Source organism: Nicotiana tabacum, chromosome 7 (assembly GCF_000715075.1).
Source record: "Nicotiana tabacum cultivar K326 chromosome 7, ASM71507v2, whole genome shotgun sequence".
Classification (NCBI taxonomy): Eukaryota; Viridiplantae; Streptophyta; class Magnoliopsida; order Solanales; family Solanaceae; genus Nicotiana; species Nicotiana tabacum.
Window position 1 is genome coordinate 132,267,863 of NC_134086.1, and position 25,439 is coordinate 132,293,301.

The 25,439-nt window shown below is 37.3% G+C and overlaps 1 protein-coding gene across 2 annotated transcripts; it reads left to right on the plus strand.

Moving 5' to 3' along the window:
* Nucleotides 1–398: 398 nt before the first annotated feature.
* On the plus strand, nucleotides 399–7,272 carry LOC107799963 (cullin-1-like). 2 transcript variants are annotated; one of them, XM_016623106.2, is made up of 9 exons: nucleotides 399–484; nucleotides 859–1,021; nucleotides 2,511–2,610; nucleotides 3,434–3,619; nucleotides 3,720–3,767; nucleotides 3,844–4,047; nucleotides 4,177–4,254; nucleotides 5,090–5,179; nucleotides 6,697–7,272. In XM_016623106.2, the coding sequence occupies exons 2-9, from the start codon at nucleotides 891–893 to the stop codon at nucleotides 6,733–6,735; spliced, it is 876 nt and encodes a 291-aa protein (XP_016478592.1). In that variant the 5' UTR covers nucleotides 399–484; nucleotides 859–890; the 3' UTR covers nucleotides 6,736–7,272. The 2 variants fall into 2 exon arrangements, with proteins under 2 accessions (XP_016478592.1, XP_075073760.1); XM_075217659.1 differs by lacking the exon at nucleotides 6,697–7,272 and having other exon boundaries at nucleotides 5,047–5,161.
* Nucleotides 7,273–25,439: the final 18,167 nt, after the last annotated feature.

The window sequence follows — 25,439 nt, forward strand, 5'->3', positions numbered from 1 at the left end:
AATGTTTTCAGTTTTCTTTACTCTTCCCACACGTACTCTTATTTAAAATACATTTTACCTCAATAAGTTATACTTAGTAAAAATGCTGCACGTACATTATATGCATTAATACAGGTATAATCATAAGTAGTACTCAATAGAGTAGAGATAACATGCTAATCTATTTGAATAATTCTTGCTTCATTTAAGGTGTAACAAAATCATAATCTAATTACAGATTTTTAGCATGCGCCGGATGTTCCAATGAAATCCCATAATTATGAGGATACCAAATATATGCTGTAATAAAAAGAACATAAAACAGAGAATGAAACTACTAAAACGACACCGTCGGATATACAACTGGAAAATTCAGCTTTTGAGGCAGCTTTCAACTTTACTTATATTTCGCTTTTTCCCCAGTTTTCATGCATTCATCACATAGAAACAGACGTTGCTGGAAAGTACAAAATTTCCTCCCATTCCCTCTGATAAACCCTAACCGGTAAGACACTGATTCGGCAAAAAATCCTCTCTGTTTTAGTTACGTACTTTTAAAATTTTCTCGGATTCATCGTTCATTGTATTTTTAGTGAATTTTTTAAACCAAAAATGACATGTGTACGGTGATGGTCGTATAAACTGATGTATAAATATAATACAGTTGTATGTATAGGTTTATATAGCACGTTGAATTGTGAAATACTAGCGTATAAAAGTATTTATGTGTTGAATGGAATGAGGTGTATCTGGACTGATGAATGAATGATCGTGTAGGGTGATAAGTGTCGATGTAGTACCCTGTGCGTGATTTTTTGTATTTTTTAGTGTTTTACATATTTTGTTTTAGTTGAATGCTGTGGTTTTGTTGATTTGTAGAAATTGGAAGAATAGGTTGAAGAATTGAGAGAATGAGTAACAGAGGGAAGCTGGAAGAGAGCATGAAGACGTTGGAGGAGGGTATTAAGAAAGTGAAGTTTATTTTGGATGGTTACCCTGCCTGTAAGCTGTTCACGTCTGAAGAATACATGAGATATTATGAGTATCCTTCAATTTTGTTATGCTTGCTTTGCTTTTTGCCCCTTATTCATTATTGCTAGTAGTATTACTCTATGTTTTGAGGGGAGATACTTTTTTTTTCCTTCAAACTGAGAATCCTTGAGGGAAGTGGTGGATGGTCCAAAACTCGGTGAATAATGAGCCTGCGCCTCTACTTTTTTCACTTAAATACCAGGCTTCATCTGCGGCAAGGTTAGCACCCATGACGTGCGCCTAACACACATTACAAGTTATGCTCTTACCACTAGACCAAAGCAGTGAAGACCATTTTGAGGGGAGTTTTAGGGAGAAAGAAGATGGTTGATTTATTGGTAATTAGTTGTTTGGTATGGTTAAAGGAAGCAAAAGTGATAAACTTCCTTCTTTGGTCCAATATTGGATGGATTGAAAAAACTGAGATTGTGAGGTAAATAATCCCATTTACTTCACGTTTTCTCTTTTACTTCCTTGCCATACAATGACAATGAGCCTTAAATTTTGAGTCCTCCAGCCTTTCATCTTCTTACTCCAACCAAATGCAGCATTAGATTTCTGGTAGCTCAATTGCAAAAAGATTTCTTAGTTCCCAGCAACTGATGGTTTAATCAGCTAATGATGGTTCAAATCTTTTCGTTTCTTGGTTTTAGTTTGATGAACTCTGCTGGAATTTTTAATTACCAAAGATGAATATTCTCTCTCTTTATGTGAATCAATTTGGACGTATATCATGGGTTGACATTGTAGGATCTATTTGGGTTTTGTGTTTACTGTTATTGTGTTTCCTTCCTTTTCGCTGTTATTAGGATCCTTTCTATTTGTATTTCCTTATTGGTTTTCTAATTTGTTTTATAGTTAGCAGAATCTGTTTGCATCAAAATGTGATGGTAATTATGAGAGTACAACAACAACAATGGCTTGTTCAACTAAATGCATACAGGTTTAATCAAAATAATATTGCTGTTTTACATCTGAATTACCATTTTGATTTTCATGGCATGTGACAACAGAGAGGCAAAAGAAGTTTGTGCATGTGCATTCATCCAAATTTTCAGTATCTCAGTGTCAGCTTGGCTTCTACCATCATATTAGCTAAGATATGTTTTCAGCTTTTGCAACTGTCATTTAACTTGAAACTACCATGAAAGTCAAATTTTCAATTATATTCTTTAGTTACGCTGGAGTTCTAACAAAAATAATTAGATCTAAGACTATGATCTTTTGACAAATGTGCCAAGTAATGTGCTAGCATAGCTTCCGGAAGTGAATGTTAGTTTTGATTCCAACACCCCCAACCACACCCAAAAAAAAAATAAGAAGAAAAAGGAGTGTGAATCACAAAGAAAGAACTATAGAGAAGGAGGTTTAACTTTTATTATTTCTGATTCTGCCATTCTACTTGTCCTGTTTGTTTAATTCCTCGGAAGCTTTATAGCCCCATAAGCTTTAGTGTGTTATTATATTCCCATGCAATTTGTATCTTTAACTCTTGATAGCTGTGTTTATCTCTTGTGCGTTCAACCTCCCCCATTTGATTTATCAGCAGAACTTCTTAATAGGTATCATGCTACCTTGGATGAGAGTATAAACTTGAAGGTGAGAATTTACGGACCAACAGTGGGATCATATTTTCTCTAACAAAGTTTTCACTTCAATGTTGTCTTAACTATATATGCTGAATTTAGCCTATGTAAATATTATTGTCTTTCATTTGGGTATGTATTATTGTCTTTCATTTGATTATGTAATAGGTTTCACTCACATTTAAACGGGTAGAATGCTGATGATGTACAATTCATTTCTATTTGCAGGTTAATTTGGATATGAAATGCTTCACAAATTGAATTTTCTTTCTAATATTATAACTAAATGCAACCAAGATTCTGTAATTACAAAGATGACTTGGCTAAGGAAAACTTTTTTTTACAAAAGAAATAATATGAGAATTAATATCAGAGCTTCAGCTGTTCAAAGAACACTGTTCCATTTGATTGGCCTAAGCTTATGTTTAAGAATACACTCAGTGGTAGGGTTTAATAAGTGATCTAAGGTGCTCATTGATGCAGTCGGCCTCTGTTATAACAATGTGATTTGAGTTACCTCTGTATACTTTGGCCTATACAACATTTTCTTCAGTATGTAATGGAGAGAGTGCCAAAATATTTAAAAACTTTTTGTTCTCAATGATGAGTTCAGGATCAGAGGTTATTTTTGCAAAAGAAAACATATTGGTCCTTGTCTCTTGAGCTTTGGCCATGCATTGCAGGCTAACCTGAAAATCATATCCAATTTTAGTAGTTTTCAATTGCAACGGCAGTAAAGCAATGCAATGAATGTGGGTTTATCTATTATTTGCATCTTCTTTTACTAGCACTTGCTAATGCCTAGTGTTGAATATCACTTTTTACTTTGCTTCTAGGTTCTGCCTTCTCTGAAAGATAAGAGTGGTACCTCTCTGTTAGCTGAATTCTTACGTATCTGGACAAATTACAAAGCAATGTTAAAGTGTCTTGGAGGGTTTTTCCTTTACCTTGATAAAAAATGCACCGATCAGAAAAGATCTGCACCCCTTAAAGAGATTGCCTTTTCCTGTTTCCAGAATGGGGTAAATGTCTCTGTATATTTTACAGGAAATTATCACTCTTTTAATTATTTGTAGACACAAAAACTTCGTAATATACTGATTTTTCATTTGTTCATTTCAGGTTTGCAATGATCTCCTTCCAAAAATTTTTGATGCTGCACTTTTACTGGTACTGTTAAGTAGCATGTCAAGTTTGTTGTTGATTCCAACTATGCTGTTAGTGATTTACAGTATGCCACATGTAGATAAGCCAAGACCGAAGGGAGGAACCAATTGACAGGAGCCTGCTACAGGGCCTCTCTAACTTTTTTGTGGAAAATGATGGGCCCAAAAAAGGAACTTACTATCACATGTTTGAGGAGAAATTGCTTACAGATACATCCAGTTGCTATGCTCGAATTGCCTCGGAGTGGCTCCATAGCTATTCTTCAGCAGATTATATATTGAAGGTCTTCTATACTTTATCTTGTCTTAAAAAATAGCTTTGTGTTGCATGAATTTGTTTCTTTCATTTAATTTCTTATATCTAATAAACCATTCTTCTCTACTATCATTCTAATTCAAGGTGCTACTGTTAGGTCGAACGGTGTTTGAATGATGAAAAAGGAAGGTTGAGTCAGTTCCTCTATCCTTCCTCTGTAGAGAAGCTACTTCAGGTACTGCTGTCAATTCCATTAATCAAGTATATTTTTGTCTCAGAAGAATAATACCTTTTAGCTGTATCTTTTGCCCTAATGTCACTTGGTGGAAGAATGGTTGTTTGTTTCCTCTCTATGTTAGTAATAAGTGAGTGAAGCTGCACGGGAGTTTATCATTTTTGTAAATTATGTCGTGGATGTTATATTCAGATAGGCTTTGTGGTCTCTGGCTCTATGTCTGTGCAGACTACTCTTATTCGTTAAAACTGGGTCTGCTGATGTCTTGCAGACTTGCAGTTGATATATCTTTCTAAAATGTTTGTAGCTATTTAAATTTATGTGAACCTACAATGTTAATGGGTCAATTCCAACTTCCTTTGTATGTTTTAACTCTTTCTGTATTAATGATACGGTGTCACTTGATCTCCGGATCTCAAGCAACCATATTTCGCCTGACCTTACATCCGCGTTTTCAATTGTTAGTTCTATTAAATGTCAGAAATTAACCCATGTCCCTAAATTCTTGTTCCACTTCTTATCTTACCTTCTTCATAAATGGACCAAACCATGCGAAACAGTGTACACCCATGGTATTTGAATAACTTCTCCAAGTGCTTCTCATACATATGCGCTGCAGTTGATTTAGAAACCAATAACTAACACTATCCTTCTGAAAAATGTCAATTTTCTAGAGAATGGTTGCTGTGATTTTTTCTGTCACCTAATCTTTTTCGTTTTAACAAAATATGTTGGTGAACCACTCATTTCATCTACTTGATGCCATCCAATGGACTACTTAACTAAAAAAAGTTAGTGGACCAGTTGGTGATTCTGGACTGAAAATTCTTTTTAGGTTGTGCATTTGAAGTTGATTGGTGAAATGACAAGCCAGCTGATTGAAAAACAGAAGGCTGAGAACAACCTCAACTCAACAAGATATCAGGTTGTTTCTTTTTATCAGTCTCTATATGCTAAAAGATCAATACATATAAATGCACTCTCAATAGATTTTAGCTTTTCATACCTATCTTGTCCCATCACCAGCAACATAGGTGACCCATGTTAGTTCTACTATCTTGCTTTTAGGTAATTGTTTTAGTTATAAAGTTAATTATTGCTTTTGGGTAAGAGTGAGACACTTGATGCATGGGTAGTAAATAGCATACCTCGTACAAATATATATTGCATCTGAATATGCAAAACATCACAACTTGCACCACTATTGTCTATATTTTACTTAGAGAAAATCAAGATGGATTGTTCTGTTTCTTTACTATCTTTTAATGTGGAAATTTAAAAGGTAGCGTTTCTGAACTTATGAGATTTAGGAGAAGTTATATTCTATTTTCTTAATCCTACCAATGCAAGATGGAAAAAAATATCTAGTTTTTCGGAGATCAACTTTGTTGAAGTATAGACTACATCTGGTTGGTTTTTCTTGAAGGCATCCTTTGAGAAAACTTAAAAATGATCAAAGTTAGTGCATAAACCAGCATACTCTTTATATGTACTTGAATTTTCAGTGCATGAATAATGTATGCTCATTGTGTAGCATACATTATGAAGTCGTTAAACTGTGTAATCAAATGAGGAGTCTGTAATTAATCTATATTAATGAATGTCTGAAAAAGATCCTTGTAGCTAGTAACTTCCAAGTCTGTAAGTCATAATCAACCTTCAAGTGGAACCAAATGAGGATTAAAGCAAATTGGTTAGACAATGAAATCAACCTAATCCAGGTTAAAAAGTGAACCTAGATTCTTTTCTTAAGTAAAAAATGACTTTATATTTAATGTGATCATAACTTGAAAATTGACAGATTGAGCAAGATTCAGAACCAATTTTACTTTACATGTGAGCTTTTTCTCTGTAGAATCCGTAATGCTTTAGGCTCAACTTTGCAGTGACCTTCACATATTTTTTGTCGAACTGCCTATTAGAATGTTCTATTTTAGTACTGTGAATGATTAAGCTATTTTGTTCCACCTTGGCCTTTGGTTTCTGATCTTCTTCTCTCTTTTGTTTTCCAAAATATGCTGCTAAGTAACAACAACTACCCAGTAAAATCCCACAAAGTGGGGTCTAGGGTAAAATATGCTGCTAAGTGTTTCAGGGATATATTTATTCAGTTTTGGATGTTTTTCCTTCCCTCCATTTACTTATTTTTCTCTCCCCCCACATGATTATCTAAAGCAAATAGGCAAGATAGCATCAGTATGACCTGGTTCTGGTGCCGTGATGCGTCTTTGAGAACAATAACAGATGTGGGCTGTAGGACAAAATATACCGTCTGTAACAGCTTTTTAAATGCTACATTATCCTACCATGCCTGAAACCTCTCTTTCCTCGCAACATATCAAAGATCTTGCAGAATTTTGATTTATTGTTAATTGCATGGTCTTTCTTGGTATTTCTGCAGTACAGTTTTTATAACATTACTTATTTTGGATTTTCTTACAGGAATTACTGTCCAGATGTGCAAATTTAAACATTGGGTAAAGAAGTGTGACATATTTACCGAGATTATAGTGTTTGATAGTTCCTCAGAAAAGTTTGATAGGAAAACGGAACAGAAAAACACTAACAAAAGCCCCGACAGTGTTATAGGCCAGTGAAGATTCTGCTGATCTCTCCCACCCTCTATTTTTTGCGGCTCCTCTCTTGGTGCTGTTTAGTGTTAGGCTCCTAATTCCTTTTTGGCAATATTCATATCTGACAGTGTCTACCTAGGGATTTAGCAGAGCAAAAATATTTACTATTTAGGGGCTTTGATTACTTAGAAAAAAGAAGTACTACTATCTAGGGGTTAATGAACTTTACCAATTTGCACATTTCTGCAGTGTATAGTATACACCTCATACGAGGAGAAGATACTTGTATGTAGCACAGGTGCAGATACATATTATGCAGACTCTGAGGAATGGATCATGATTTACCAAAAACCTGCATGAGCTCAGATATTATAACAGACTTTGCTTTGGTGCACATGCTTTGTTTCTGTATTTGCTTGTATATAGTTTGATCTAATTCCAACTAGCTTACAATGTTCATGAGCTTAAAATTTCCATCAAAAGTTAACCATTTTACTGTCCTTGACGCATAGTCTCTTGGTCATTCTCTCTTTAGGATGACAGGCATTCAGTGAGTTAACATGCAACATATGACAGTGAGTTAAACATGCAATATATGAAGTTACAAGGGAAACCTTATAGGAGAGAGATATACAAGCCTTTGTATGCACAAAATGAAATGCTTCCACCTGTTGGAGTAAAAGCAGTTTGAAGCGTAAATCATTTTTTCCACTGCCTATTGAAAGTCAAAACTTCTTCCAAGTTTCAGTTCCCGAACCTTGAAAGTGTCAATGCCTCCTTAGATTTAAAAAAAAAAAAAAAAAAAAAAAAATGCTGGACATTGGTTGTATTTCCCTATGTTCATCTAATTGTAAAGAATTAAGTCCCTCCTTTTCTTTGAGCCACCTTAACACCAACCTCTTCCTTTTGTTCACAGGGGCGAGATGTTTCGCCTAATTCATAGACTGTGTTAGGAAAAATCCTTGGAAAGCTAAGTTTCGAGCTCCGATTATTGTATCCTTGATTATTCTCAGCTCCGTCCACCATAGGAGTTTTCACAATCTCAGCAGCTGTTAGAGTACTCTGTCTTTGAACCTTCTTCTCCGGCCAAGTTTATACAGAACAGTCTATGGTTTCATCTGACCTCTTGTTAAGGTTGAGTTTAATTTCAGACCTTTTGGGTCGGTCCAAGTTAGGACCCAATACTGTATTGCGGTTGTTCGCCATAGTATCACGGGAAGTGCACAGTTAGCCAGTAATAAGACATGTATTTACTTTTAAGCTACTGTTTAAAATGTCTTTAATTTTTAGCTACTGCTTTAATAAATTTTTACCCGCCCGGACGAAAATACTCTTCTGCTTATAAAGTCAGGACCAAGTGTACTTAACTTATGAGCTTGTTAAAGTAAGTTCAGGACTAACTGTCTTGTCCTTAATTTATGAGCTTGTAAATCTAAGTTAAGGACTACTTGTCATTTGTTTTTGAGCTTGTAAGTCTAAGTTCAAGACTACATGTCCTTAACTTTTGAACTTGGAACTCGAAGTTCAGGACTACCTGTCCTTAATTTCTGTGCTTGTAACTCTAAGTTAAGGACTATCTTTCCTTAATTTTTGTGCTTGTAACTCTAAGTTAAGGACCAAATGTCCTTAATTTTTGAACTTCCAACTCTAAGTACAGGACCAAGTATCCTTAACGTATGAGCTTGTTACTGTAAGTTCAGGACTGGCTGTCTTGTCCTTAATTTATGAGCTTGTAAATCTAAGTTAAGGACTACTTGTCCTTAGTTTTTGAGCTTGTAACTCTAAGTTTAGGACTACCTTGTTTGACTAAAATGTGTTAGGACTTTTTGTGAAACTAATTAAATAAGAAGATTTGGGGCAAATCCTAGCCAAAGATAATTTATCCTAGATCTGAGATAGAAGATAAGAATGAACAAGCATAGCTGAACATAAATTTTGATTACAGTTACGATTGAATTCCATAATGTAAGAAAAGGATGATTGCTCCAACAACATTAAATGATAACGAAGAATACATAAATGAAAAGAGTCACCATTCTTGAACAATGCAGATCTCCATACATTTGATATAGTTGGATTACAGATGAATATCGAGATTCTAAGCCCTTTTCTCATCCTTTGGGCGAGGAGACTCAGATAAGGATACATTTTCATCTTTAGAGATTTGTATATGTTTGTGTGTGTGTTCCTCTTAGCTCCCCTTTCAGTTACACTCTCTCATGATATTTATACCAAATATTTTCCTTACCTAGTGGTTCTTAACCGGAGTACCTAATTTCTTGGAATATCTCGTAGAATATTCCCCTAAAATGTCTAAGTGTTGAACTAGTCGTTTAGGCCGACTTGAGTGCTCGACCTCGGCCGTAGCTAAATCACTCGCCGGTATATTGCTTCCTATACGTGACCCCAACTTGGTCGACTCTTGGTCGTTCTTCCTTAAGTAAAATTCTTTTGTTCAGATTTCGACCTATATAGTTAGTCCCTCCGTCCGTCGGGGTTTTCTGTGGGAGAGCTCGGTGGGCGGACATCGCTAGTTGCACTTTTTGAGAAATCTAAGCACGTTGGCCTACGAGTGATTCCCTTTTGTCGGCGAGGTAGCGATGTGACGCTTCAAGAGCCACACCTGACCATTACGTTAGTTTGAAATGACATTGTTTCATCATGCGTCATTATGACGCACGTTCCCCATACGTTACATCATTTCCCTCGCTTCTTCCGTTTCAAAATTAATGAGGCGGCGTTTGGGCTTTCTCGACTGGGGTGCCTATATTCTTATAAATAGGGATAAGCACTCCTCATTGAATTGTTGCATTTTTAGAGCCTTTGAAGCCTGAGTTCTTTTCTTTTTCGATTTCCAAGCTTCTGTGCTTTCTTTCTCCCTTCAGTATCTTTTACTATTGTCATCTCCTTCATCTTTGTATTTCATTTTCGCACACAATCAGAAAAATGGCCAGTGCTTCCTCTGACCCTGTGACGTTGGCTGCGAATGCATTTCCTCATGAGGAAGGCGTGACCATGGTGGAAGATGAAAACTTCCTCACCGTGGACGAGATAATCCCACGCTCCGGGAAGGCTAGGTCAGATTTCAAAAATCTACCTGAGGATGAATCTGAACCCGTCATTTCTACGATAGATGCGGCGACGATTACTGCATTTAGGACTAAGTGGCGAATCCCGACCCATGTTGAAATCATTCCCGCTGGTAGTGATGTCGTACAAATACATCGCCCAGGATACTGCGCATTTTATGCGTACCCATTTGTCGTCGGCTACACGCTTCCTCTTCCTTCCTTGGCAGTGGATTTTTGCCGCTTTTACAATGTGTGCCCGGATCAGCTTTCTCCGTACATATACAAGTTTTTCCTCATGCTTATCAAATATGCGGAGCTATCCAGCCGTGGTATTTCTCTACGTCGCGTGCTTCACCTCTTCGCCCCAAGTTTTCACAAGGGCACGATGATTCATATGCGCCATCGGGGGACCAAGGGGTTGGTGGTGAAGATGGACGATAAAACTAATTGTCATTTTTAGGAGAATTTCTTCTACGTGAAGACAACGCACGTGGTATCGAACCCCAGTGGTTTCCCCGAGAAGTGGATTTATGCTCGTAAGTGTTTCCCTTCTAAAATGACCGTTATTTATTTTGGGGTAATCTGATCATTCTCTTTCTACATTAGTAGCCGAGCGGGAGCCTCCTTTACTAGTTGTTGACATTCGCGACTGGGTGAGTCAGGTTTTGCCCCATTCTATGGGGATTCGCGAGTGGTCGCACTTCAATGAGAGGTTCTGGCGTAGACCTGCAGCCGGTGAGTCACCTTTGGCTTTAATTGTTGACTTTTATACCGTCATTTCTATATTCTTATCTCTCTTCTTTGTTTACAGGTCGGAGGGAAACAAGGAGGGTGATGGCTCACACGCCTGCTTTTCACTAGTTGGGTATCTCGGCCGAGCCCGTACTTGTTGTGGCTGCAAGTGAGTCTGCTCAAGCCGCCACTGTCTCGCAGACTACAGCCTCACGCGGGCTTGGCTGCCCAGATGTTGCTCCCCTGGTGGGGATTCCGGCTCCCGTAGTTCATTTGGTGGACGAGTCGTTGGAGGACGAAGATGAAGAGGCTCCCTAAAAGAGACGGAGGATAGTGGTTGAGACTGAGGGGCCTTCGAGGGGTGAACCCATGTTGGCGGTGTCCAAATCGGACGGGGGTACTGGTTTGGGCGTGGAAACCGTGCCTCCTTCGGTCGTGGAGATGGCTTCCTTAAAAGAGGGGTAGAGCTCGGAGGCCGCTGCAATCATTCCGAGTGGTCCATCGACTTTGCAACAGGCACGTGCTCCTTCTTCGGCCAGCGAGAGGGCAAAGGGCGTGGTTGTGAATGACTATGAATCCGATTCAGATATTGACCCCGAGGTCATAAGAATTTTGAGAAGGGGTTCACTCGGGTTGAGGCGGGAACTGACAGTTCCTCCCGCATGATCGAGATTTCCCCCGATTGCAATTTGTTGGAGTACACAGTGAGCCCGGTACCCCAATTTTCCCTTCTTTGTTACGCTACTGAAAACAGGGCCCTTCAAGAGATTAGCGATGCTGGCCTGTCATGGGGCATAGCCGGAATGGCTTTGAGGGTGAGTTCTTTATTGCTTTCTTCGTTTTACGTCTTCTACTCATACTAACTTTTCTTTGGCCCTTTTTCTTTCTTCAAACTTCCATTTTGGAGACTAAGAGTATCCGTCGCGAGGAGAGGCGGGCTGCCGTTTTCCAGAAAATGGTTTCGAAGTACTGCTGATACCGTGACAAGTGCCACGAAATGCATGCACGACTTAGGGAGGGAGGCAATCTTTAGTCCCTTAGGGAGGATTTGGAGCGAAAGGACAATGACCTGGTGTAGTCCATTGGCAGATGCAGTGAACTCGAGGGGCTGCTTAGGGCTAAAGAAGAGGAGCTCGAGGTGGGCAAGGGGGTTACAACTGAGTGCGTTGATCTTCAGGCGAAGGTGGTGGCCTTGCGGGCGGAGCTTGAGCAGAGTGCCACTAGAGTCGCTGGTCTGAGTGTTGAATTGGCGGAGAAGGTGATCGAGTTGTAAAGGAAAGCGGCCGAGCAAGAGAGGGCTGAGGGAGCCCAAGTAGCGGCCTTGGCAAGGGCCGCGACATTGGAAGATTCTATCTGCGTTCTCAGGTCTGAACGGGCAATTAAAATGGAAACGACCACTCTGAAGGAGGCGCGGCTTGATGAGCAGATTGGTGGGCTTGAAAGAGATGTCTCGAGCCTGGGTGATCAAATTGCCGCTATCGAGGCTGAGAGGGCGCTATTGTTGGCTTTGAATCCTCCTGTGTGCGCCTCTGTTGACGTTCCTCGCCACTTGTACAAGATGTGGATCCATGCCGAGGCTCGGTGGGATATATATAAGGGCTTGTTGGCAGTAGGAAATGTTACCGAAGCCACTTTTGATGAAGTTTGTGTTAAAGCTCGTGAGGCCCGGCTTGCCTACGGCTATGACCCCACGACACCGGAGACCAATGGAGACGATGGGGCTGAGGACGGGCTTACCTTTGATGATGAACATTCTGACGGAGAGAGTGACGGTGGAGGTGAAGCCGTTGAACCAAGTGGTGAGAGAGATGATGGTGTGGATGGGGATAATGCTGAGTGAAGCTTTTGTACTTTCGTACAATTTTTTCCTCCTGTTTTTTGGACTTAGTTAGTTGGGTGGGGGCCTCTTTTGGCCCTTTGTAAGACGTTATTTTTTCCTTTGAATGAAATAGTCGATTCATCCTTGATTGTATGTCTTTGGCCTTTCCTTCCTTTTTTTTGTATTTCTTGGATCTTCTCGCAATAAGTCCCTGATTTTTGGTAGTTAATTCGAGTGGGGTCGAATTTGACTACTAATTCGGGCAATATAGAACTTGACTTATTAATTCAAACGAGGTCAAGTTTGACCTGCTAATTCGAGGTCGAACTTGACTTGTTAACTCGAGCGAAGTCGAATTTGACTTGTCAATTCGAGCGAGGTCGAATTTATCTTGCTAATTCGAGCGAAGTCGAATTTAACTTTCTAATTCGAGCTTAGTCGAATTTGACTTGTCAATTCGAGCGAAGAGCGAAGTTGAATTTATCTTGCTAATTCGAGCGAAGTCGAATTTGACTTATCAATTCGAGCGAAGTCGAATTTAACTCTTAATGAATTCGGACAAGGTCGAATGTACATTTCTTGTGTTGGCGTGATATGTAAACTTGATGGAGTTACGTTTGAATTCTGTATGCTGCTTTGCTTACTCATTTATTGGAGAAGACTACATGTTGTTGTACGGTACGTACATACATTCGAGAAGTTCCAGTCTATCTAATCCCTTCATTGTTCTGCCTGGGGAGGCAATTGATAAACCAGATGATGAATGTCTCGCGCAAGCTTTAGGACGTCCTAATGTATGGGCAAGATCAAATTTAGCTAGTTGTGTCGTCGCATAGATGCTTTGGCGAGCGCGTGGGTGAGTTTCACACACTTGTGTTTTGTCTGCGTGCTGGAGAGATTTGTATGTTTTTCGAACTGGCGACCCAATCCCAGTCTATACAGGCTTTTCCTTTTATGGCATTAAGTACCAACTTATTGGGGGGTTTCGCTTGACCGTTGCTTGCAGGATGATATGGCACAAAACGTTCTCTTGGTGTGTTGTTTTGATGACGTTTCTTCCCTGTTCGTGTATTTGGGAGAATGCTCATGTTCCTATCCCACTTAAAAAGAAAAATAGCAAGTTAAACCCCAATGAAATCATTTGTTACCTCGACCTGAATTGTTGACGAGTGGAGAGGGGCGCTGTAGAACGACTCGTTGCCCCATACTCGAATGTTGGCTTCAGATTTGATCTCGGCCTCGTGCTTAACTTCGTCATTAGTCAAATCTGGGCATCTTACGGGCTGACAATTTACTTCGCCTGTTGGGATCTTGAGTTTGAGTCCCGAATCGATTCAGTCCCATGTGCACAAAAATAAGGTAAACACAAGTCATACCGCAAACATACGGGCAGGGCAAGCTTGTTATTTCAAAGAATTACACAATAGGCTATCATCCCTTCCTAAGAAAGAGAGGGCAGTGTGCATAAAGTATAGATTGTTATCTTACTTTAATATTGCAATAGGATTGCGAACGTTCTCAGTGCGTAGTGGCCATAATCCTACTCTGACAACTCACAATCACGACATACCAGACCCATCCCTACAGCAAGACATGGCTTTCGTGTAGATATCAAACATAATTTCAATTTCCTGCAAAGATCTGACCTTGGTTGGTTCGGCTATTTCAAGAGCTTGCCTACAAATTTCTCAGGTTGGTGTTTGTAGCGAGAGGGCGAAGCTACGACAAATGGGAAGTGGAACTTTGACTGACTTTAGATCTTGAGGGAACTAAAACTTTGGCTAGAAAATTCCCACAGACGACGCCAAATTGTTTGACAAAAAAGTATTAGGCCTTTTTGTGAAACTAATTAAATAAGAAGATTTGAGGCAAATCCTAGCCAAAGATAATTTATCCTAGATCTGAGATAGAAGATAAGAATGAACAAGCATAGGTTAACATAAATTTTGATTACAGTTACGATTGAATTCCATAATGTAAGAAAAGGATGATTGCTCCAACAACATTAAATGATAATGAAGAATACATAAATGAAAAGAGTCACCATTCTTGAACAAGGCAGACCTCCATACATTTGATATAGTTGGATTACAGATGAATACCGAGATTCTAAGCCCTTTTCTCCTCCTTTGGGCGAGGAGACTCAGATAAGGATACATTTTCATCTTTAGAGATCTGTATATGTCTGTGCGTGTGTTCCTCTTATCCCCCCTTTCAGTTACACTCTCTCGTGATATTTATACCAAACACTTTCCTTACCCAGCGGTCCTTAACCGGAGTACCTAAATTCTTGAAATATCCTGTAGAATATTCTCCTAAAATCTCTAAGTGTTGAACTAGCCGTTCGGGCCGTATTGAGGGCTCGACCTCTGCCGTAGCTGAATTACTCACCGGTATATTGCTTCCTATACGTGGCCTCGGCTTGGTCGACTCTTGGTCGTTCTTCCTTAAGTAAAATTCTTTTGTTCAGATTTCGACTTATACATACCTGTCCTTAACTTTTGAACTTGTAACTCTAAGTTCAAGACTACATGTCTTTATTTTTTGAAGTATAAAATTGAGACAAATGACAAATCCTGTATTTTCAATTTTTCCCTCTTGCTTTAAGATTGTTATGTATTCTTTAGGGTGTCAACTTATCGCCAATCAATATTTTCATGAAATAAATTTACACGAACTGCATTTTTGATGGACGATGTGTAAATTTTAAAGGTTCATGTGCCTAGCTCATAAGTGATAAACAAAAATTAGGGCTTTTAGCATTGAGCAGAAAGATTTCACCGGAGAAAAGGGAGACGGAGAGACTGGCAAGGAAGAGAACATGGACAGAAAAGAGACAGAAGAAAGGGTAACACTATCTTTTTATATTAATTTTAGTAGATTAGTGGCTACTTTTGCTCAGCATTAAAAATGTTGGATAAAAAGTAAATACCACTTTAAAAAGTAGTTATCCCACACAATTTTTACATAGTATCAATTGTTTCGAAAGAGCCCACTTGGTAAGTTTGGTTTTATTTTTTTTATTTTTTAGTTTAATATTTCAGCTGTGACTTCTTGATTATTAAACTATTTTTCAGAACAATATATTAATTTCATGATGAAATTGTATCTAATCCCCGAGAAAATGGGATAATGGCAGAAAGGTAGTGGTTGCTCTTGAGTCTTGACGCTTTAACATGGTAAAATGGGTTAACGAAGTAGAGGTGGCGCCACGGCATTATGGCAGAAAACAAGGACGGGGTTACGGGGGTGTATATTACAAGTCAACTGAGTTAACTAGAGTAGGAAATAAGCTATTTTTTGTTTTCTATGTTTCACTTGAAAATCAATGTCCCACATAAGTTTGGTTTAACTTTTAAGTCCTTCCTGTGAAGTTATACATTCTCATGCCCTTTACTGATTTACTAATAAACGACCGACCTAATATTTTATTTTTATTTATAGCAAAAGCTATATTTCCCTTCATGATTATTTCACCCTAGTATGTGCTGCTACGTAGTAAAAAGTGGACGACAATATACTTTGAGGTTTTTATCCCTAATTAGCAGATGCAATGCATTCTCCTAAGACATGTTTATGATTTAAGAATGATTAATTATAGGTTTTAAAAATTTTAAAGAGAGATGGTAGAGAAGTTGATGAAAATATACTTTGATATTTTGATCCCTATTGAACAGATATTGCATTCTTTTAAATCATGATTGGGATTTAAGAATGGCTAATTATTGAGTTTTCAATTATCAAAAGGTAATTTAGGTAGATAATTATCATGATTCCAAAAAAAAAATTGAACTAGTATCTGTGTAATGGAATATATTTTTTTGCACTGATTGCTTTGAAAATTTTGGAACCTGCGACCATCACGATGGAGTCAGGGTTTCTTTGTTGAGCTCGAGTGAAATTTGTTGAACTTTAAGCCATTGGGCTTTAAAGACAACAAGTGTGAATTGGGAAATGGTAGGAAATAAAATGGAGGGAAATGAAAAATTTGGAAAATTTGAATCAAGTGAGCTTGTTCATTTATGACAAATGAACTTTGTCCCTCATTGGTGAGGGACAACTACACATGTGTGTATAAATATAGGATCACTTCTTAGAGCTCTTAAAGGAGTTGAAGAGAATGAAGCCTCGCGTCGTCGTCGTTGTTCGGATTCGAATTCGGATTTGTCAAATGATCGATGAGATTAATTTTTTGGACAAAGTTTATTTAATTGATTATTTAAGAATTAATTACGTGCGAGTCAGTTCATTAACGGAATTAGCTGGAATGTATAATCCAAAACGTTGAACGTTGCTTTCTCTTCTGTTCACATTATGAACAGACATCACACCTCTTCCGACAATTGCCTATAAATTCCGAGGCATGGCTTCCTTTTTCACATACTGAGAAAACATAGAACTTCCTTCTGAAAATCCAGCATTCTACTTCACAGTTTCTCTTTTAAATTCGTAAGTGTGATTTTGCTCCGTTCTTTGAGTTCGTTGGTATCCTGCAGTTTATATTGCCACTGTTGCAAGAAGGTTTATTTCGTGTCATACTGAGAGGATTTAATCCATTACCTTGGCAACTTATGAGGGGGTTAAAATTCCTTAAGGACGCACAAGGAGATTGTGGACTCGGAATATTTCTTATCGTTACAGTTTTTCCAGTTTCTTCTAATAGTTTTCTAATTTCTGTTTTAACACAGTAGCGACGACAAGCTTAAGGAATTTTATATTAATGTTTCTGTGTGGAAATCTATATTGAACTGTGATATATATTTTGTATACTGGTTTAGAAACTAAAGCCTTGGTGCTTTCTACTCTGATATATTTTTTACTCCAGCTTAAAGAACATAAAAACTTTACCGGGGTATTAAATTTGAATACGGTTTGAAGAATATAATAAACTTCACCATTTATGTTTTGAATGTTTGGTTTGGTATTCAGTTTGAAGATATAAAACCTTCACTGATTTTGAAAAGTTTTGTTTATTGCCAACTTTACAGAAAAATGGCAAATGAGGACCAAACTAATGCTAATGGAATGGGTGCTACTGTTACGAGTGTTGCTACCTCGTTGAGCCGTTCAACTCCTACTCATGCTATGGCACCAGCAGAAAAACCCGAAAAGTTTTCCTGTATTGACTTCAAACGTTGGCAAATGAAGATGCTCTACCATCTTACTACGTTGAGTTTGCAGCGATTTATCAAGGAGGATCCTCCGGTCGTGGCTGAAGGCACTCCGGATGACGAACGATTTGTTGTAACTGAAGCATGGAAACCTTCTGATTTCTTGTGCAAAAACTACATTTTGAGTTGTTTGGAATATAGCTTGTACAATGTCTATAGTGTTATGGAAACTTCAAAAGCGTTATGGAATGCGCTTGAGAAGAAGTACAAGACTGAGGATGTCGGACTTAAGAAGTTCGTGGCTGCAAGATTTTTGGATTTCAAGATGGTTGACACTAGGTCGGTCATAACTCAAGCCCAAGAATTACAAGTCATTGTGCATGACCTCCTTGCTGAAGGTATAGTCATAAATGAGGCCTTTCAAGTCGCCGCTTTCATTGAGAAGTTACCTCCGTTGTGGAAGGACTTTAAGAACTATCTAAAACACAAGGGTAAGGAAATGACACTTGAAGATTAGATTGTTTGTTTGAGGATAGAAGAGACAACAAAAATGCTGAAAAGAAGTCACATGACAACTCGATAATAATAAGGGCTAACATTGTTGAGGAGGCGCTACAAAATAAGAAGAGTAAGAAGGCTTCTAGACCAAAGAATTACCCAAGCAAGAAAAAGTTCAAAGGTAATTGCCACAACTGTGGAAAGTCTGGGCATAAGGCCGTGGACTGTCGTGCACCAAAGACTGATGTACAAAAGAAGAAGAATAAGAAGAATCAAGCTAACATGGTTGAAAATATTGAAGAAATGGAGGACTTGTGTGCCATGTTGTCTGAATGCAACTTGGTAGGAAATCCTAAAAAATGGTAGATTGATTCTGGAGCCACCCGCCATGTTTGTGCTAACAAGGAGTTATTTTCTTCTTATGCCCCAGCAGGACCCGACGAGACAATTTTCATGGGAAATTTGTCTACAGCCAAAATTGAAGGGGTTGGCAAGATTGCGTTGAAGATGATGTCGGGAAAAATTGTGACTCTAAACCAAGTTCTCCATGTTCCAGAAATTCGCAAGAATCTTGTGTCTACCTCACTTCTTGTCAAGAATGGATTCAAATGTATTTTTGTTTCTAATAGTGTTGTACTAAGTAAGAATGATGTGTATGTAGGAAAAGGTTACCTGAATGAGGGCCTTTTTAAGCTAAATGTAATAGCAGTTCCTATCAATAAAGTTAATGCTTCTTCTTACTTACTTGAGTCAAACACTTTATGGCATGCACGCCTAGGTCACATCAACTTCAAAACATTGCGAAAAATGATAAATTTGGAAGTATTGCCAAAATTTGATTGCATTAATTCCAAATGTCAAATATGTGTGGAATCAAAGTATGCTAAGCATCCTTATAAGTCCGTTGAAAGAAATTCAAGTCCTTTAGACTTAATTCACATAGATATTTGCGACATGAAGTCAACACCATCTCGCGGTGGGAAAAGTATATCATTACTTTTATTGATGATAGTACGAGATATTGCTATGTTTACTTACTTAATAGTAAAAGGTGAAGTAATTGATGCTTTCAAGCAATACAAGAGTGAAGTTGAACCACAACTAAACAAAAAGATCAAAATGATAAGAAGTGATATGGGTGCAGAATATGAATCTCCTTTTGAAGAAATATATTTGGAAAATGGCATTATTCACCAAACAACTACCCCTTACTCTCCACAATCTAATGGAATTGCGGAAAGAAAGAATCGAACGTTGAAAGAGATGGTGAATGTGTTGTTGATAAGTTCTGGTTTACCACAGAACTTGTGGGGGAAGCTATACTTACAGCTAACCGAATAATCAATTGTGTACCTCATAGTAAAACACGTTCCATTCCTTATGAAAAATGGAAAGGAAGGAAGCGTAGCTTGAAATACTTCAAAGTGTGGGGTGTTTAGCTAAGGTACAAGTTCCTAAACCTAAAAGGGTTAAGATAGTCCAAAAATGGTTGATTGTGTATTTATTGGATATGTAACCAATAGCAAGTCATATCGTTTTCTGGTTCATAAATCAGAAAATCCTGAGATCCATGTTAATACGGTAATAGAATCAGATAATGCTGAATTCTTTGAAACTATTTATTCGTATAAAAAGAAAAGTGAATTGTCCTACCAAAAGTCAAAACGACCTCGGGAGGAAACAACATATGGTATGCCTAATGAGGAAAATCCGAGAAGAAGTAAACGTCAAAGAACATCTACTTCATTCAGTCCAGATTTTCTGACTTTCCTGCTAGAAAATGAGCCTCGAACCTTCAAGGAAGCAATGTCTTCCTCAGAAGCACAATATTGGAAAGAGGCTGTCAATAATAAAATAGAATCCATATTGAGCAACCACACTTAGGAATTGGTTGATCTTCCTCCAGGTAACAAAACTTTGGGTTCTAAATGGATTTTCAAGAAGAAAATAAAAGATGATGGTACTATTGACAAATACAAGGCAAGACTTGTTGTCAAAGGATTTAGACAGCGAGAAGGTCTTGACTATTTTGACACATACTCGTCGGTAATAAAAATTACATCCATTCGGATGCTAATAGCGTTAGCCGCCTTGTATGAGCTTCAAATCCATCAAATTGATGTAAAAACAGCCTTCTTAAATGGTGATCTAGAGGAAGAAATTTACATGAACCAACCTGAAGGATTTGTGGTTCCGGGAAAAGAAAAGAAGGTGTGCCGACTTGTTAAGTCCCTTTATAGACTAAAACAAGCACCCAAGCAATGGCATGCGAAATTTGACCAAACAATGTTGTCAAATGGCTTTAAGATTAATGAATGTGATAAATGTGTTTACATTAAGAACGTTCAAAATCATATAGTTATTGTTTGCTTATATGTTGATGATATGCTAATAATGAACAAAAACATTACCGACATTCAAGCTACTAAGCGTATGCTTGCTAGTAAGTTTGATATGAAAGACTTAGGAGTTGCCGATGTAATTCTAGGAATTAAAATCCAGAGGACTCCTCAGGGTTTGGCTTTGTCTCAATCACATTACGTGAAAATGGTACTGGAAAAATTCAAACACTTGGAATTTAGAAGTGCAAGAACTCCAATTGACTTAAACCATTATCTTGTCAAGAATAAAGGTGAAAGCACGTCTCAATTGGATTATATTCGTATTTTGGGAAACTTAATATATATCATGAACTGTACACATCCTGATATAGCTTGTGCAATAAGTAAACTTAGTAGATTCACAAGTAATCCCAACAAACATCACTGGTTGGCAATGAAACGAGTTGTGGAATATTTGGAATATACCCAAGATTACGCTTTGCACTACAATAGATATCCTGCGATTATCGAAAGATATAGTGATGCAAATTGGATAACCGGCTCAACAGAAACAAAGTCCACAAGTGGATATGTTTTTACTGTTGGTGGAGGAGCAGTATCTTGGAAGTCTTCCAAACAAACGTGCATCACTCGCTCTATAATGGAATCAGAGTTTATAGCTTTGGATAAGGCCGACGAAGAAGCTGAATGGATTCGAAATTTCTTAGAAGACATTCCATTCTGGCTAAAACCTTTGGCTCCTATATGCATACATTGCGATAGTGAGGCTGCAACAGGACGGGCAGGGAGCGTTATGCATAACGTAAAGTCTCGTCATATACGACGAAGACATAAAATTGTTAGACAACTACTCTCTAGTGGAATTATCACTATTGATTATGTAAGATCAAAGGATAATGTGGCAGATCCGCTTACAGAAGGCCTAACTAGAGACGAAGTTGAGAAATCATCTAAGGGAATGGGACTATGGCCGAGGACAAGTCATCATGACAGTATCTCTACCTAGAATTTTGGATATTCCGAGATCTAGGTTCAAGGAGCTCAAACAAAGTTGTGATTGACCGGTTCAACATTGTCAAAGTAAAATCTTTGGTCCCTTCTCGTGATGAAGACAATGTTCAGTAACAAGGATAGAACTTTACACGTTCTTTAATGATTACCTAAGTTTGATGTGGTATTTATCAAATAGTGTTAATCTAAAGGATTACACATTTAGGAATCACCTTTGTAAGTGTGAAGTGGAAGCCGCTTCAATGAGAATTCTGTAAGGCCAATTCTCTACGCACTTATGAAACCAGACGGTGTTCATGGCTAAAACAAACACAACAATGAGAACCAAAAGACTGTTAAGGGTTGGTTGTGCGACATATGATTGTCTAGGTATACACTAGCATTCGACGGTTCAAAGATATCAAATCTACCAATTGACCAAGTATATCCGACATATGCTCACTAAGGAAAGTTCAAAGGGAACCTACTTATCCAGATGCAATTAATCCTTACTTACAAATCACACAGCTTTCATATATGTTCATTCTTGTTACAGTCATTCCCATTCATGTAGGGGATTGTTGGACTTTAAGCCATTGGGCTTTAAAGACTAGAAGTGTGAATTGGGAAATGGTGGGAAATAAAATGGAAGGAAATGAAAAATTTGAATTAAGTGAGCTCTTTTATTTGTGACAAATGAACTTTGTCCCTCATTGGTGAGAGACAACTACACTTGTGTGTATAAATATAGGATCACTTCTTAGAGCTCTTAAAGGAGTTGAAGAGAATGAAGCCTCGCGCCGTCGTCGTCGCTCGGCTCGGCTTCAGATTCGGATTTGTCAAATGATCGATCGATGAGATTAATTTTTTGGACAAAGTTTATTTAATTGATTATTTAAGAATTAATAAAGTGCGAGTCAGTTCATTAACGGAATTAACTGGAATGTATAATCCAAAAATGTTGAACGCTGCTTTCCCTTCTGTTCACATTATGAACAAACATCACACCTCTTCTGACAATTGCCTATAAATTTCGAGGCATGACTTCCTTTTTCACATACTGAGAAAACATAGAACTTCCTTCTGAATATCCAGCATTCTACTTCGCAGTTTCTCTTTTAAATTCGTAGGTGTGATTTTGCTCCGTTCTTTGAGTTCGTTGGTATCCTGCAGTTTGTATTGCCACTGTTGCAGGAAGGTTTATTCCGTGTCATCCTGGGAGGATTTAATCCATTACCTTGGCAACTTGTGAGGGGGTTAAAATTTCTTAAGGACGCATAAGGAAATTGTGGACTCGGAATATTTCTTATCATTACAGTTTTTCCAGTTTCTTCTAATAGTTTTCTAATTTCTGTTTCAATACAGTAGCGACGACAAAATTATCATTGCGCATTCAACAAAGAGCTTAGACCAAATACATACACATCCCCTTAAGCTTGTTTGATTATTTTATTTAGACACTTAAAGTTAAGCTAGTGCATATTGAACACCTAAACTCTTCCAAAATATATCAATTAGACACATTTTGCTGACGGTATTCCACTCTCTTTGAGCGAATTGAGTACCATGTTAAGAATGTGTCTAAAATAATTGGACAAGTTTAAAGGATTGCTTATGCATTTGGCCAAAACATTATTGGTGTGTCAAAAGGAAGTATTTTGATCTTACTATTTTCCATCTTTTAATTGAAGTCTTATAACCATGGTTTTTGGAATATCAAATCATAGAATATGAGCTCTATTAACATGGTCAACGCAACTTGAAATGCTTTCCCTAGTAAGTATAGAACTAACTTTGTATTTACATGAACATAGAAGGTTAGCTGAAAGGAAATGCAATGTCAACTTAGAGACCTTACTAAAAATATAATCAACTAAATTTCATATTCTAGTTGGTTTTGTTTCATATATGTGAGCTAGAACAACTAGCAATTATTTTTATTGAAAGAATGAAGATTTTTTGGATTAAAAAAAATTGAGACATTGGAAGGTTAACACATGAAAATTAGTAGATGTATATATAATAAAAAATATTTCGAGAAAATAGTGTCGAAAGACACCACTTAAAGTCATGTCCTTCGCCTCGCCAACGCATTGGAAAAGGTCCCTTAAACATGGCTTGTTGCATAGGAAGCACCTCGCTATCTTCTATCTGGCACTAAGAATAGAAGGGAGAGTACCTTCCACTAGTGTTAATTTATGGCATTAGAGTATGTTAGAAGTGTGTCATCCACATAAAGGCTATAAATTTTGCATTAATAAACTAAGGTAAGTGCTTTGCGTTGGTCAGCATATATAGGATTTAAAACGAGCTTTAAAAAAAAAAAGAGATAGTCTCTAGTTCTTTTTAAGTAATTTATTAATATTGATGTACACATTCTACTTAGTGGTGAAAAATTGAGTTAACTAAATGATGAGACATGTGTCTTTTATATGAAATTATTTTTGATGTTCTACTGTGGTCAAAAACTAAACTTGCTAGGTTGTGAGAATTTTCAAAAATATTGCTTTGAAAATAGTAGTACATTTTAAGGAGTTTGAAAACATCAACTATATAATGTCCTCTCAATTCAAAAGTTTTTTTGAAATCTTTATCAATTTTATGCAAGATAGAACTATTAAAAAAGTTTTAGATTTTTTTTAAAGATCTATCAAATAATTTTTTTAATAATTTTATCAACGCTGTGCAACTATTGAGTACATAAGGACAATTAGAAATGCAAAATAACTAAAGAGGCCTTTCTAGAGCTATATTCAAGAAAAACAATCATGATGAATTTTTTATTGGAACCCAAGTATTTTAATTGTAAAAGAATTAGACACAAGCAAAATAATTGTAGTTTTATAAGGGAGCAAGCAAGTATGACACAAAAGGAAGATGCTCTTTTTTAAAATTAAAATGAAGTGCACAAAAAATAAGTTAGTCAAAGAAATTGGTGAGAAGTGCATCAATAATTTAACAGTGAATATTTTATAAAATATTACATAAATTTTTATGAATGGTAGAGATGCCTGTAAGATGGCTCGAACACCATCGTTATAAACAAGTTTTGATAAAAAATATGTGAATCTTATTATTAAAAGTTAAAGAAACTATTTCAATAAACACTCTTTAGAAGAATCAAAATTCTTGATCAACTGAAGTGAGACCAAAACAAGCTATAAAACCGATTCGATTGACCCCATTCTCTCCAAAGTTTGTAGAATAGCTTTTTTGAAAGTTGAAAACTGTCTATGTAATTCAATTATTCTTTTTTGACTTAACCCAAATAAATTTTTCACTAAAACAAATGGCAAAAAGAAAAGAACAAGCTCAACATATTCAGCATCATAAAATTTCTTACAAAAAAGTTAAAGGATATAAGGTCTCCTCACATAACAAGTTATATGTATAATGGGAAATGATTCTTGATATTACTAGTGAGTGATTCATCAATCTAGATAAGTTAAAAGACGGTCAACACCATCATTATGTGGTGCCACAAGCAGACTCTTGTTATTGGTCTTTATTGCTCAGAAAAGTTAAAGGGCGCAATGCTTGTGGAATTATCATGTGCATCCTGGATGTGGAGGTTTCGCAGATGAAAAAATGCTAATGATAAGGTGACCGTGAATGTACTAAGTGACACAGAAAAAATTGATCTGAGCAACATTGATGTCAATAATTGTGATAAACTGGGGGTTATATTTCATGTTGAAAATCGGGTCCGAATGCATTTGATCTATCCTATTGTATATCACAAGGGGTCTAATTGGAAACTTAAAGGTTGTAGATTGAGTCTTCCTGATAGAGAAAAAGGAATGCAGGTTAAGGAGTTTGACGCACACATGGGAAGTGTAAGAAGTTTAGGAAGTAGATGACTTTAGCATTTGTTAGTTATGTTTCATATAATTTCTGAGTAGTTATTAGTAGTAGGCCACTTTCTCATTCCAATAGTTTTAGGAAGTTATTTCCTATTTTTTAGGTGGTTGGTGAATCCACCGGTCTTTTTATAAGATAACTTGTAAACACATTCCTTTTTTTCTCATTCAAATTTTTTAAAAAAAGAT

Excerpts from the sequence above, each read along its gene's own strand:
- LOC107799963 (XM_016623106.2), top strand. The coding sequence starts at position 891 with ATGAGTAACAGAGGGAAGCTGGAAGAGAGCATGAAGACGTTGGAGGAG. Across the intron at positions 4,048-4,176 it reads CAGCAGATTATATATTGAAG|GTCGAACGGTGTTTGAATGA; the intron begins GTCTTCTATACT and ends TGCTACTGTTAG. Across the intron at positions 4,255-5,089 it reads CTGTAGAGAAGCTACTTCAG|GTTGTGCATTTGAAGTTGAT; the intron begins GTACTGCTGTCA and ends AATTCTTTTTAG.